This window comes from Haliotis rubra, unplaced genomic scaffold (genome assembly GCF_003918875.1).
Source record: "Haliotis rubra isolate DU_JTF1 unplaced genomic scaffold, ASM391887v1 Scf777, whole genome shotgun sequence".
NCBI lineage: Eukaryota > Metazoa > Mollusca > Gastropoda > Lepetellida > Haliotidae > Haliotis > Haliotis rubra.
The window spans coordinates 72,422-85,501 of record NW_025767498.1 but is presented as its reverse complement, the minus strand read 5'-3'; the positions used below and the strand labels follow the sequence as shown (position 1 = coordinate 85,501).

Below are 13,080 nucleotides of genomic sequence, written 5' to 3'. Positions count from 1 at the left end.
CGGACCCGACCGCTCTAGATACTGTGGCCTTGTAATCCGGATGGACAGACTTTCACATGTTCAGTGTTTTCTTCCTGTCGTGTTTTGTGTCTGGTGTGTCGCTAGAAGAATAATGATCGACATTGTGCATCATCAGCTGCTTGTCTGTGATAAGTTACAGCATGGGAGACAATGTATAAGAAACTATTTGATAATCTGACACTCCATCGATATTTGCTTCTGGAAGATTGTGTGGATGATGAACTAAAGATTGTGATCCAACTTGATGACAGTACACACATCGTAGAATACATGGATGACCTTCATTAACATCGTCTCCAGAGAAATAACTTCCTTGGACCTTCAATTCAATCAGATTATTGCATGAAGACCAAATATATATGCATAATATGTACAACATTCGACACACACGTACCGTTACACTGAAATCTCTTGTCAATACGGGCGCATGATAAATAAAATTTATAGAGCTACCTTAAATTGTAATAATTAAGGATGCTTTACAGGAAAGGATTGAAGACAGTTTTGTAGCATTAATATTTGTAGCCATTGTGGAAAATACATTTGCCTTAAATCATTATATACAGGACAAAGAAATAAGTGTAATTCATTCTCAATTCATAGGCCAAATCTCAGGCGTATGAAAACATTACGAAGATTTCAGGTTCAAGTAAAGATTTAAACTCACGATAATAATCATATCTTGAAACTTTTACACCAATACTTTAAGCAGCGAGAGTAAGAAATTATGTACAAAGGAAATCTCCCACATTCACTGTACACCATATTACTAGGTGTAGACATACCAACATTTAAAAACCTTTTAGAAGCAAGAAGGTGAACCTTTTCAATGGCATAAAATTCCGTGTAGCCCCATATTTCAGACCCATAAAGAAGAATAGATTGTACTTGGGAATCAAACAATTTGAAAAATATATTGGGACCAACAACCCCTAACTTTGGTATAACAGAGAGCAATTGGTGTAGGGTCCGTTTTGCTCTAAGTGTGTCTGTCAGATACAATTTATCAAAACATATCTGACGTGTGAAACCACTGCAGCTGTACCGGGCCGCATAGATACAACTAATATTTTCCCATCGCATCGTCGCTATAGTGGCGCAATAATACGAACACAACGTTCATGAATGAGCGACGTTATATGCGTTGTTGTGAGACGGCATATTGTTTTCGCTTGTTAGATACATTTTGAAACAACTCGTTTTGAGATGACTGGTATCTGACAGACAAGGTGACAGTGATCTGGGGTTTCTTTACACTCCACCAATGGCACCACTTTTGAAACCTATGGATGCATATTTCGTCTTTTCTCATCTTAGTGGCGCATTGATACAAAACAACCTTTTTGAATATGTGACGTCAGTCGGCTTACGGCTTACTACACACACTTTGTGTCATCTTCATTCCTCAAAAAGTATTCTTCTTATAAAACTGTTTTTGAACAAGAAAAGTATTTAAGTGCTAATATTGATAGAGATTTGACTAAAGCACTTGCAAAAGTTAGATGTCTGTCACATAGTCTGAAAATTCAAAAAGTGCATTTTAATACATACACCGCTCATTCCGATTTAATATGTGAGCGCTGTAATTTAGGAGCTGTTGAAGAGTTCCAGTTTGTTCTTGTTTGTCCTTTCTTTAAGGAAAGTCAAACAAAACTCATACCAAATGTTTTTCGTCATTATCCAACACAGCAAAAATTTGTTCAACTCATGTCTTGCATAAATGTAAACATAATAAAAGGTTTAGCCATTTACTTGAAAATATGCATGTATGTTTGTAGTTGATCTCCCACACCAAAGTACATTTATATCCATATTTGGGAATATGCATGAATTACTTTGTATTTGTAATCCTGAATAAAGTCTCCTTCTCTCTCTCCGTCTCACAATGATGTCAAGAAGTTTTAAGGAACATTAATAAACACTAAACAACATGAAGATGCACCTGTTAATCTCTATCTCTCAAGTGAAATTAATTCCACTATGTGACGTTAGTATTATCATTCTGGCCATGTGCTAGGTGACGCTCATTCAGTTTGAATACAGTCGTCATATGGAGGATGGATTGGTTTTATGTCATCTCCATTTAGCAATTCAGCGCAGCAAGATGTGTTACCCATATCGTCACTCTTCGTACTTTCTGTTTTGTTAAAGTTAACAATTTTATTATACAAATTAACTTTATTATCACATCAAGACAAATGAGTGCCAAGCTATCACAGTAGCAGTACAGAGTGGCAGTACAAAGTGCAGTGTCTGTCACTAGGGCAATACATTCAGTGAAGTGATGTTCACCAAACAGCAACACTGGCCCAGCTTCAAACATATGTACCGGTATACGATTACTGACGCAATCAACCTGAGTTTGGGGAATGTGTTTGCGTTTGGATTTTAAAAATTATAACTGGGTGCTTGGGAAAATATTCTTTGCTGTATATTGGTGTAAAGCAAGTGTGAAAGCAGCGTCCTTACAGCTCATTTTTTCTATTTCAGCGAGGCACGAGTGTGTAACTCTCTGCAAGGGCTTGAAAATTGGCGCTTTGTGACATTCCACTATAACTGTTGTGATGTGATTATATTTGCATGTGTAGAACTAAACCTGTGTGTACAGTATAATTATTAGAGTACTCGTTAGCCTCTCTGGCATAAAACAAACTCCAGCTGGTCATATACTACTGTGCTATGTCTCGTGGCGCCTCCGTGTTAATCTGTGCCTTGGTATCTCAGTGGGCTAACACTGTATAGTACGTGATGTTACAGCTCACACCAGCATTGTTTCACACTGATTCTGATGTCAACCACTAGATCTCCAAGGAAACAGCATCTTTTGAGTATCAGACCATCAAGTATAAGCTTCAGACAGATAGTATCAAGTGTTTTATTACAGTTTATCACACACATATGTCACAAAATTTAAAGCAGATATCAATGTCTTATATACACAATACATGTAAACGCACAAGTCCACTTTCGTACATACATCTGCATTCTTAAGAGTTTCTAAATTTCCCATCCTTCTCTATGGAAATCCTCATAGATAGATAGATAGATCGTCTTTATTTCCTCCAAAATTGAAGATACATATGCTTGATTTAGCAGATATTACATTTTACAAGGTACAAGTGTATGAAAGTTATACAATACAAAAACATTTAAAGATATGTATATATGGGGGGGATGTAAATCTAGTAACATGTGATGAAAAACCGTTTCCATTCATGAACAGCTTTACTCGTGATTTTCATACATTGAATCCATAGATCAGTATCAAGATCTCTAATGTTGTCATTTGGCACTCCTCCAAGTAGAAAACTAATCAGTGCATCATCATCATCATTCCAAACACTTACAAAGGTTGTAACATCCAATAGATCAGTCAGGGAGCTAAGTAGTCGCTCTCTGTTACATTCCGTTTGTGGACAAAAGAGAAATACATGTTTTACAATGTCATAAGCATATGTGCCACATAAGCATTCTTTAGATTGTATAGCGAAAGTGCCGACACGGATAAGGTAGGATATGTCATAGAAATAATCTGAATCATTAAAAGCTATTAACCAAAGTTTGTTACTAGCAGCTGGATTGCGTAGGAGAGCGTATCTGTGGAGATTGACTCTGTAGTTAAGCTCAGAGGTAACGACATTTGCTTTAAATTTTGAGACTTTATCTCTTACAAGATTTGACCATTGATTTTTGGTAACAAATACAGATGAGTTACGATAAATGTCAACATATTCAGTAAGATCATATTTACAGGTAAGATATAACATATGGTGTAAAGGAGAGGATTTACACTTCAGCATGTTTTGCATACTATCCTTACAATCATGTTGAGCTAATCTATAGTGAAGAATTCGTTTGAAAATGAAACTAATATCAGTGTTAAGCAGTCTTCCCAGGAACAATAATGCTCTCTGATCAATATAAGCACGTAGTGATACAAGTCCAAGACAGTCTCTGGCAATGACCGAGCACGTGCGTTTAGAGAACCCTTGTACTTTTTTACCGAAGTACTTTTGCACACATTCAAGCATATCGTATTCTTTAGTTGATATGTTACACCACATATTACAGGCAAATAGACCACAGGGTAGTACAATACGTTCCCATATGCGTTCCCATATACGTTCCCATATCTCAGTGGGCTAACACTGTATAGTACGTGATGTTACAGCTCACACCAGCATTGTTTCACACTGATTCTGATGTCAACCACTAGATCTCCAAGGAAACAGCATCTTTTGAGTATCAGACCATCAAGTATAAGCTTCAGACAGATAGTATCAAGTGTTTTATTACAGTTTATCACACACATATGTCACAAAATTTAAAGCAGATATCAATGTCTTATATACACAATACATGTAAACGCACAAGTCCACTTTCGTACATACATCTGCATTCTTAAGAGTTTCTAAATTTCCCATCCTTCTCTATGGAAATCCTCATACATGGTGGATACAAGGTGTATTAGTAGTACAACGAGAAAGGCAAAAATGTAATACATCCATTCAGCAGAACACAGTTCTAGAACGGACAGTTGTGTGTTGTTTACGGTACATGCTGCGGTCCGAAAATAATCCAATCTGGACTGAGCAGTCGAATGGCTGGTATGGTGAGGATTGCCATACGCCATGGGGATACGACAACATACATACACCAGTAGTCAGCGAGTAGGAGCCCTTATATTAGTCGTCTCTTACGACCAGTGTGGGTTGTTGAAGAACTTTCCTTAAGTACAGCTGAAAAAGCTGGTAAATGAGTACAACGTGTGCAAGTACATTGAAACAAGTTCAATTTTCTCACCCTTAGTTCTCTGAACCTGTTCATCTCGAAGATGAATGTTGGTGTTTACTCACAAACAAAACGAAGTTGGGAAATGTAATGAAATTATGTAGTGAAAATCGTATTTAGTCACCAATATCCATAAACGACACTTTATGATTGTCGAGGAGCTGTGGGGTATTATTCGTGGTCACAAAGACCTTTGTTCTCAACATATTATAACATAGAACATAGCATAATGGTGATCGTTGATAGCAGTCACATTCACACTTTATCCTTTGCGTTAATGTTGTTGCGCTTCAATCCATCTGAAAGTCTCACAGTCTATCTTGGGCGGTTTCTTCGGGGTTGGGCTTGTTCTTGTATACCATAATCGGGAACAACTGTTGAAAACATAATAGTGTTAGGTCTGCTGAAGGAAACAGTAAATGGAGCACACATGTAATAGATTGATATGGACCAGAATATTTATCCATCTTACATTTTGTTGTACATATGATTTGCGGCAAAAGGAGTGCAGCTTGTATTGAAGCCAGGAGCAGCTTACTAATTGGCAGTAAATACCATACACATAGAAATATGATAGTTACCGCTCAAAGATCCGAAACCGACTGGTCAGCCTTTACAAACTATACCTTGGTTTGCGGGGTTCAGAGGCTCGTCCTCTCCATCTCCCTCCCCTCGTCTCCTCTCTCGCCACGACTGGAACCTCGCGATGATGGGGTCAGCGTCCAGGAAGAACACGATGACCCCGACAATAAAGACACCAAATCCAAGAATCTGTATTGGATGGAATGCTTGCCACGTTGCCATGATGTACACAGCCCATGTCAGCATCTGTATGTTGATGTCCACCCCCATCCGGGTCACTGCATCCACGTGCTTCGTGATAGACATCCCGCAGTAGTAGTACACCGGCCAGAACAACACGCTGACTGTAACACATACACACATAGCGTGGAAAACAGTTTACATTAATTAAGAAAACATTGCGAGAGTAATTAAACAGCTCAAAGTATAACATAAGAAAACATCTCAAAGTACAGGATAAAAAAAAACATTTCAAAATATTAAATAAGTAACTATCTCAAAGTATCAATTAAGGAAGCATTTCAAGAACAATACTCATTAATATGAAAAAAAAATGATGTATGGCCATTTTGACTTTTGGGTATGGCCATTTTGACTAGGGGTTGTGGCCATATGACTTTTTTTGTGTGGCCATTTTTTCGAGTGGCCATTTCGACCTGTTCCCTAGCGCCTAACGTCCATCCGCAGGTTGCTCAGTGGCTCTGTGTACATTAGATATACGAAAAAGTAATTCAGTGAGATAAGAATAGCTAGTCAAAGGCTTGCTTGAAGAGGTGTGTCTTTAAAAAGTCTTAAAATGAGGTTTGTCAGAGATAAAGGAAGAGGTAGTCCGTTCCAAAGTAGAGTAGCTAAGGCAGAGAAGGCTCGATCACCCATTGATGTTTGCGCGACTGGGACTGACAGGCGAAGATAGTCGACAGAGCAGAGAGTACGGGTTGGTTGGTAATATGCTGACAAGGCTTCTCAGATAGTGACACGATAATACGTTTTGTTGTTTTATGGTCAAGAAGATGACGGATTTTACTGATGTGGATGTGGAATAAGAAAGTTTTGCTCAAGTTCTTGGCATGTTTTCAAGGGACATGCTGGCAATCTTGATTCCAAGATTTCTTGCAGATGGGATGGTTCTAACATTGCTGTTGCCAATGTTCAGTGACAGACCTGCAGGCAAACGCTGCTGTTTAGAATCAAGTAGTAGAAATTCCGTTTTATTGTCATCTAATTTGGGCAAATTCAGAGTCATCCAGGATCTAACCTCGCTCACACAGGCTTCAATTTGACTGATTAAAGAAGCGGCTTCAGGTGGCTTTACGGATAAGGAAATCTGATTATCGTCAGCATAGAGATGGAAGATCAATCCGTGTTTCCTGATTATATCGCCTATTGGAAGAATATATATATGCTGAAAAACAAAGGCCCCAGAACTGCACCCTGCGGAACACAACGTTAACTGTTGTCGGAAGTGAGGTAACATCGCCAGTTTTGACAACCTGAGTTCTGGTGGACAGATAGGACTTTACCCGAGAAAGAGCGTTTCCTGTAACATCACATTTTCCCCCTAAACGAGAAAGCAGGATCGTGTGATCTATAGTGTCGAAGGCTGATGATAAATCGTGAGGGACCAGCAGGGTGACTTTCTGCTGGTCCATTGCCCTCATGATGTCGTTGTGGACACGAAAAGGCGCAGTCTCTGTGTTATGTTTGGATTTATAAGCACTCTGGAAGGGTTCAAACAGGTCGTTGTTGAGTAGGTGTTCTTCACGCCTTCGTGAAACAATTTTCTCCAAACATTTTGAAATGAAAGACTGAAATTTTACTGGCCGGTAGTTTTTTACCTCATCCGGAAAGGATTAACATCAATGCATAAAACTGGGGTTATCGATCACAAATAACCAAGGCCAGAAAACACACGAAGCACTGGTACCTGCTGCTCCATCAACATCTAACCCATGTCTCAAGAGGCTGTCGAGGGTTTACAAGTGGACACTTAACACTGATAAATTAAGAAAACATATACATTGAATTGATGGAGTAAAACTAAATACACTTCGTACTGCGATAGGTTTCTGCGACAGTTCGTGTACCTTCCAGAGATCTGTGTGAGCAGTAGTAAAAGATCTAGTTAAATGTAGCATGATGAACACGTTACCTAGAAAGGCTGCAATGATATTGTGGTCCTTCTGCATCTGACAGAATGCGTCATACGGATCCTCCAGGCGGTGTTTGGGCAAGGTGTTAAATGCCCCAACATCCACGAAGTAGAACGGGATAAGCAGGATAACCAAGAGGATGAACCCAAACATACCTAAAAATAGCAGAGAGGTTACAGTGCCCTATATATACCTACAATTGACACAGAGGTTACAGTGTCCTGTGTATACCTACAATTGACACAGAGGTTACAGTGTCCTGTGTATACCTACAATTGACAGAGAGGTTAGTGTCCTGTGTATACCTACAATTGACACAGAGGTTAGTGTCCTGTGTATACCTACAATTGACACAGAGGTTACAGTGTCCTGTGTATACCTACAATTGACACAGAGGTTACAGTGTCCTGTGTATACCTACAATTGACACAGAGGTTAGTGTACTGTGAATACCTACAATTGACACAGAGGTTACAGTGTCCTGTGTATACCTACAATTGACACAGAGGTTACAGTGTCCTGTGTATACCTACAATTGACACAGAGGTTACAGTGTCCTGTGTATACCTACAATTGACACAGAGGTTAGTGTCCTGTGTATACCTACAATTGACACAGAGGTTAGTGTACTGTGTATACCTACAATTGACACAGAGGTTACAGTGTCCTGTGTATACCTACAATTGACACAGAGGTTACAGTATCCTTTGTATACCTACAATTGACACAGAAGTTACAGTGTCCTGTGTAACTTACAATGGACACAGATGTTACAGTGTCCTGTGTATACCTACAATTGACACAGAGGTTACAGTGTCCCGTGTATACCTGCAATTGACACAGACGTTACAGTATCCTGTGTATACCTACAATTGACACAGAGGTTAGTGTCCGGTGTATACCTACAATTGACACAGAGGTTACAGAGCCCTGTGTATACCTACAATTGACACAGAGGTTACAGGGCCATGTGTATACCTACAATTGACATAGTGGTTACAGGGCACTGTGTAAACCTACAATTGACACAGAGGCTAGTGTCCTGTGTATACCTACAATTGACACAGAGGCTAGTGTCCTGTGTATACCTACAATTGACACAGAGGTTACAATATCCTGTGTATAGCTACAATTTACACAGAGGCTAGTGTCTTGTGTATACCTACAATTGACACAGAGTATACAGGGCCCTGTGTATACCTACAATTGACACAAATGTTACAGTGTCCTGTGTATACCTACAATTGACACAGAGGTTACAGTGTCCTGTGTATATCTACAATTGACACAGAGGTTACAGTGTCCTGCGTATACCTACAATTGACATAGAGGTTACAGGGCACTGTGTAAACCTACAATTGACACGGAGGCTAGTGTCCTGTGTATACCTACAATTGACACAGAGGTTACAGTATCCTGTGTATAGCTACAATTGACACACAGGCTAGTGTCCTGTGTATACCTACAATTGACACAGAGGTTAGTGTCCTGTGTATACCTACAATTGACACAGAGGTTAGTGTACTGTGTATACCTACAATTGACACAGAGGTTAGTGTCCTGTGTATACCTACAATTGACACAGAGGTTACAGGGTCCTGTGTATACCTACAATTGACACAGAGGTTACAGTGTCCTGTGTATACCTACAATTGACACAGAGGTTACAGTGTCCTGTGTAACTTACAATGGACACAGAGGTTACAGTGTCCTGTGTATACCTACAATTTACACAGAGGTTACAGTGTCCTGGGTATACCTGCAATTGACACAGAGGTTACAGTGTCCCGTGTATACCTACAATTGACACAGAGGTTACAGTGTCCTGTGTATACCTACAATTGACACAGAGGTTACAGTGTCCTGTGTATACCTACAATTGACACAGAGTATACAGGGCCCTGTGTATAGCTACAATTGACACAGAGGCTAGTGTCCTGTGTATACCTACAATTGACACAGAGGTTACAGTATCCTGTGTATACCTACAATTGACACAGAGGCTAGTGTCCTGTGTATACCTACAATTGACACAGAGTATACAGGGCCCTGTGTATACCTACAATTGACACAGAGGTTACAGTATCCTGTGTATACCTACAATTGACACAGAAGTTACAGTGTCCTGTGTATACCTACAATTGACACAGAGGTTACAGTGTCCCGTGTATACCTACAATTGACACAGACGTTACAGTATCCTGTGTATACCTACAATTGACACAGAGGTTAGTGTCCGGTGTATACCTACAATTGACACAGAGGTTAGTGTCCGGTGTATACCTACAATTGACACAGGGGTTACAGGGCCCTGTGTATACCTACAATTGACACAGAGGTTACTGGGCCCTGTGTATACCTACAATTGACACAGAGGTTACAGTGTCCTGTGTATACCTACAATTGACACAGAGGTTACAGGGCCCTGTGTAAACCTACAATTGACACGGAGGCTAGTGTCCTGTGTATACCTACAATTGACACAGAGGTTACAGTATCCTGTGTATAGCTACAATTGACACACAGGCTAGTGTCTTGTGTATACCTACAATTGACACAGAGTATACAGGGCCCTGTGTATACCTACAATTGACACAAAGGTTACAGTGTCCTGTGTATACCTACAATTGACACAGAGGTTACAGTGTCCTGTGTATACCTACAATTGACACAGAGGTTACAGTGTCCTGCGTATACGTACAATTGACACAGAGGTTACAGGGCACTGTGTAAACCTACAATTGACACAGAGGCTAGTGTCCTGTGTATACCTACAATTGACACAGAGGTTACAGGGCACTGTGTAAACCTACAATTGACACAGAGGCTAGTGTCCTGTGTATACCTACAATTGACACCGAGGTTAGTGTCCGGTGTATACCTACAATTGACACAGAGGCTAGTGTCCTGTGTATACCTACAATTGACACAGAGGTTACAGGGCACTGTGTTAACCTGCAATTCACACAGAGGCTAGTGTCCTGTGTATACCTACAATTGACACAGAGGTTACAGTATCCTGTGCATACCTACAATTGACACGGAGGTTAGTGTCCTGTGTATACCTACAATTGGCACAGAGGCTAGTGTCCGGTGTATACCTACAATTGACACAGAGGCTAGTGTCCTGTGTATACCTACAATTGACACAGAGGTTAGTGTCCTGTGCATACCTACAATTGACACAGAGGTTAGTGTCCTGTGTATACCTACAATTGGCACAGAGGCTAGTGTCCTGTGTATACCTACAATTGACACAGAGGTTACAGGGCACTGTGTTAACCTGCAATTGACACAGAGGCTAGTGTCCTGTGTATACCTACAATTGACACAGAGGTTACAGTATCCTGTGTATACCTACAATTGACACAGAGGCTAGTGTCCTGTGTATACCTACAATTGGCACAGAGGCTAGTGTCCTGTGTATACCTACAATTGACACAGAGGCTAGTGTCCTGTGTATACCTACAATTTACACAGAGGTTAGTGTCCTGTGTATCCCTACAATTGACACAGAGATTACAGTGTCCTGTGTATACCTACAATTGACACATAGTATACAGGGCCCTGTGTATAGCTACAATTGACACAGAGGTTACAGTGTCCTGTGTATACCTACAATTGACACAGAGGTTACAGCGTCCTGTGTATACCTACAATTGACACAGAGGTTACAGTATCCTGTGTATACCTACAATTGACACAGAGGTTAGTGTCCTGTGTATACCTACAATTGACACAGAGGCTAGTGTCCTGTGTATACCTACTGTCGACACAGAGGCTTGTGTCCTCTGTATACCTACAATTGACACAGAGGTTACAGGGCACTGTGTAAACCTACAATTGACACAGAGGCTAGTGTCCTGTGTATACCTACAATTGACACAGAGGTTACAGGGCACTGTGTTAACCTGCAATTGACACAGAGGCTAGTGTCCTGTGTATACCTACAATTGACACAGAGGTTACAGTGTCCTGTGTATACCTACAATTGACACAGAGGTTAGTGTCCTGTGTATACCTACAATTGGCACAGAGGCTAGTGTCCTGTGTATACCTACAATTGACACAAAGGTTAGTGTCCTGTGTATACCTACAATTGACACAGAGATTAGTGTCCTGTGTATCCCTACAATTGACACAGAGTATACAGGGCCCTGTGTATACCTACAATTTACACAGAGGTTACAGTGTCCTGTGTATACCTACAATTGACACATAGTATACAGGGCCCTGTGTATAGCTACAATTGACACAGAGGCTAGTGTCCTGTGTATCCCTACAATTGACACAGAGGTTACAGGGCACTGTGTAAACCTACAATTGACACAGAGGCTAGTGTCCTGTGTATACCTACAATTGACACAGAGGTTACAGGGCACTGTGTTAACCTGCAATTGACACAGAGGCTAGTGTCCTGTGTATACCTACAATTGACACAGAGGTTACAGTGTCCTGTGTATACCTACAATTGACACAGAGGTTACAGTGTCCCGTGTATACCTACAATTGACACAGACGTTACAGTATCCTGTGTATACCTACAATTGACACAGAGGTTAGTGTCCGGTGTATACCTACAATTGACACAGAGGTTAGTGTCCTGTGTATACCTACAATTGACACAGAGGTTACAGGGCCCTGTGTATACCTACAATTGACACAGAGGTTACTGGGCCCTGTGTATACCTACAATTGACACAGAGGTTACAGTGTCCTGTGTATACCTACAATTGACACAGAGGTTACAGGGCCCTGTGTAAACCTACAATTGACACGGAGGCTAGTGTCCTGTGTATACCTACAATTGACACAGAGGTTACAGTATCCTGTGTATAGCTACAATTGACACACAGGCTAGTGTCTTGTGTATACCTACAATTGACACAGAGTATACAGGGCCCTGTGTTTACCTACAATTGACACAAAGGTTACAGTGTCCTGTGTATACCTACAATTGACACAGAGGTTACAGTGTCCTGTGTATACCTACAATTGACACAGAGGTTACAGTGTCCTGTGTATACCTACAATTGACACAGAGGTTACAGTGTCCCGTGTATACCTACAATTGACACAGACGTTACAGTATCCTGTGTATACCTACAATTGACACAGAGGTTAGTGTCCGGTGTATACCTACAATTGACACAGAGGTTAGTGTCCGGTGTATACCTACAATTGACACAGAGGTTACAGGGCCCTGTGTATACCTACAATTGACACAGAGGTTACTGGGCCCTGTGTATACCTACAATTGACACAGAGGTTACAGTGTCCTGTGTATACCTACAATTGACACAGAGGTTACAGGGCCCTGTGTAAACCTACAATTGACACGGAGGCTAGTGTCCTGTGTATACCTACAATTGACACAGAGGTTACAGTATCCTGTGTATAGCTACAATTGACACACAGGCTAGTGTCTTGTGTATACCTACAATTGACACAGAGTATACAGGGCCCTGTGTTTACCTACAATTGACACAAAGGTTACAGTGTCCTGTGTATACCTACAATTGACACAGAGGTTACA

General features: G+C 40.7%; 1 protein-coding gene across 2 annotated transcripts in view; it reads right to left on the bottom strand.

Moving 5' to 3' along the window:
- Positions 1-4,294: 4,294 nt before the first annotated feature.
- LOC124260803 (solute carrier family 35 member F6-like) overlaps positions 4,295-13,080 on the bottom strand; it is a 34,992-nt gene continuing 26,206 nt past the window's right edge. For both annotated transcript variants that reach the window (XM_046695116.1, XM_046695117.1), the window contains 3 exons: positions 7,544-7,699; positions 5,439-5,738; positions 4,295-5,186 (listed from right to left, as the gene is read on the bottom strand). In XM_046695116.1, coding sequence (XP_046551072.1) covers positions 5,128-5,186; positions 5,439-5,738; positions 7,544-7,699 — 515 coding nt within the window. In that variant the 3' untranslated portion in view covers positions 4,295-5,127. The remainder of the gene's footprint in view (positions 5,187-5,438; positions 5,739-7,543; positions 7,700-13,080) is intronic.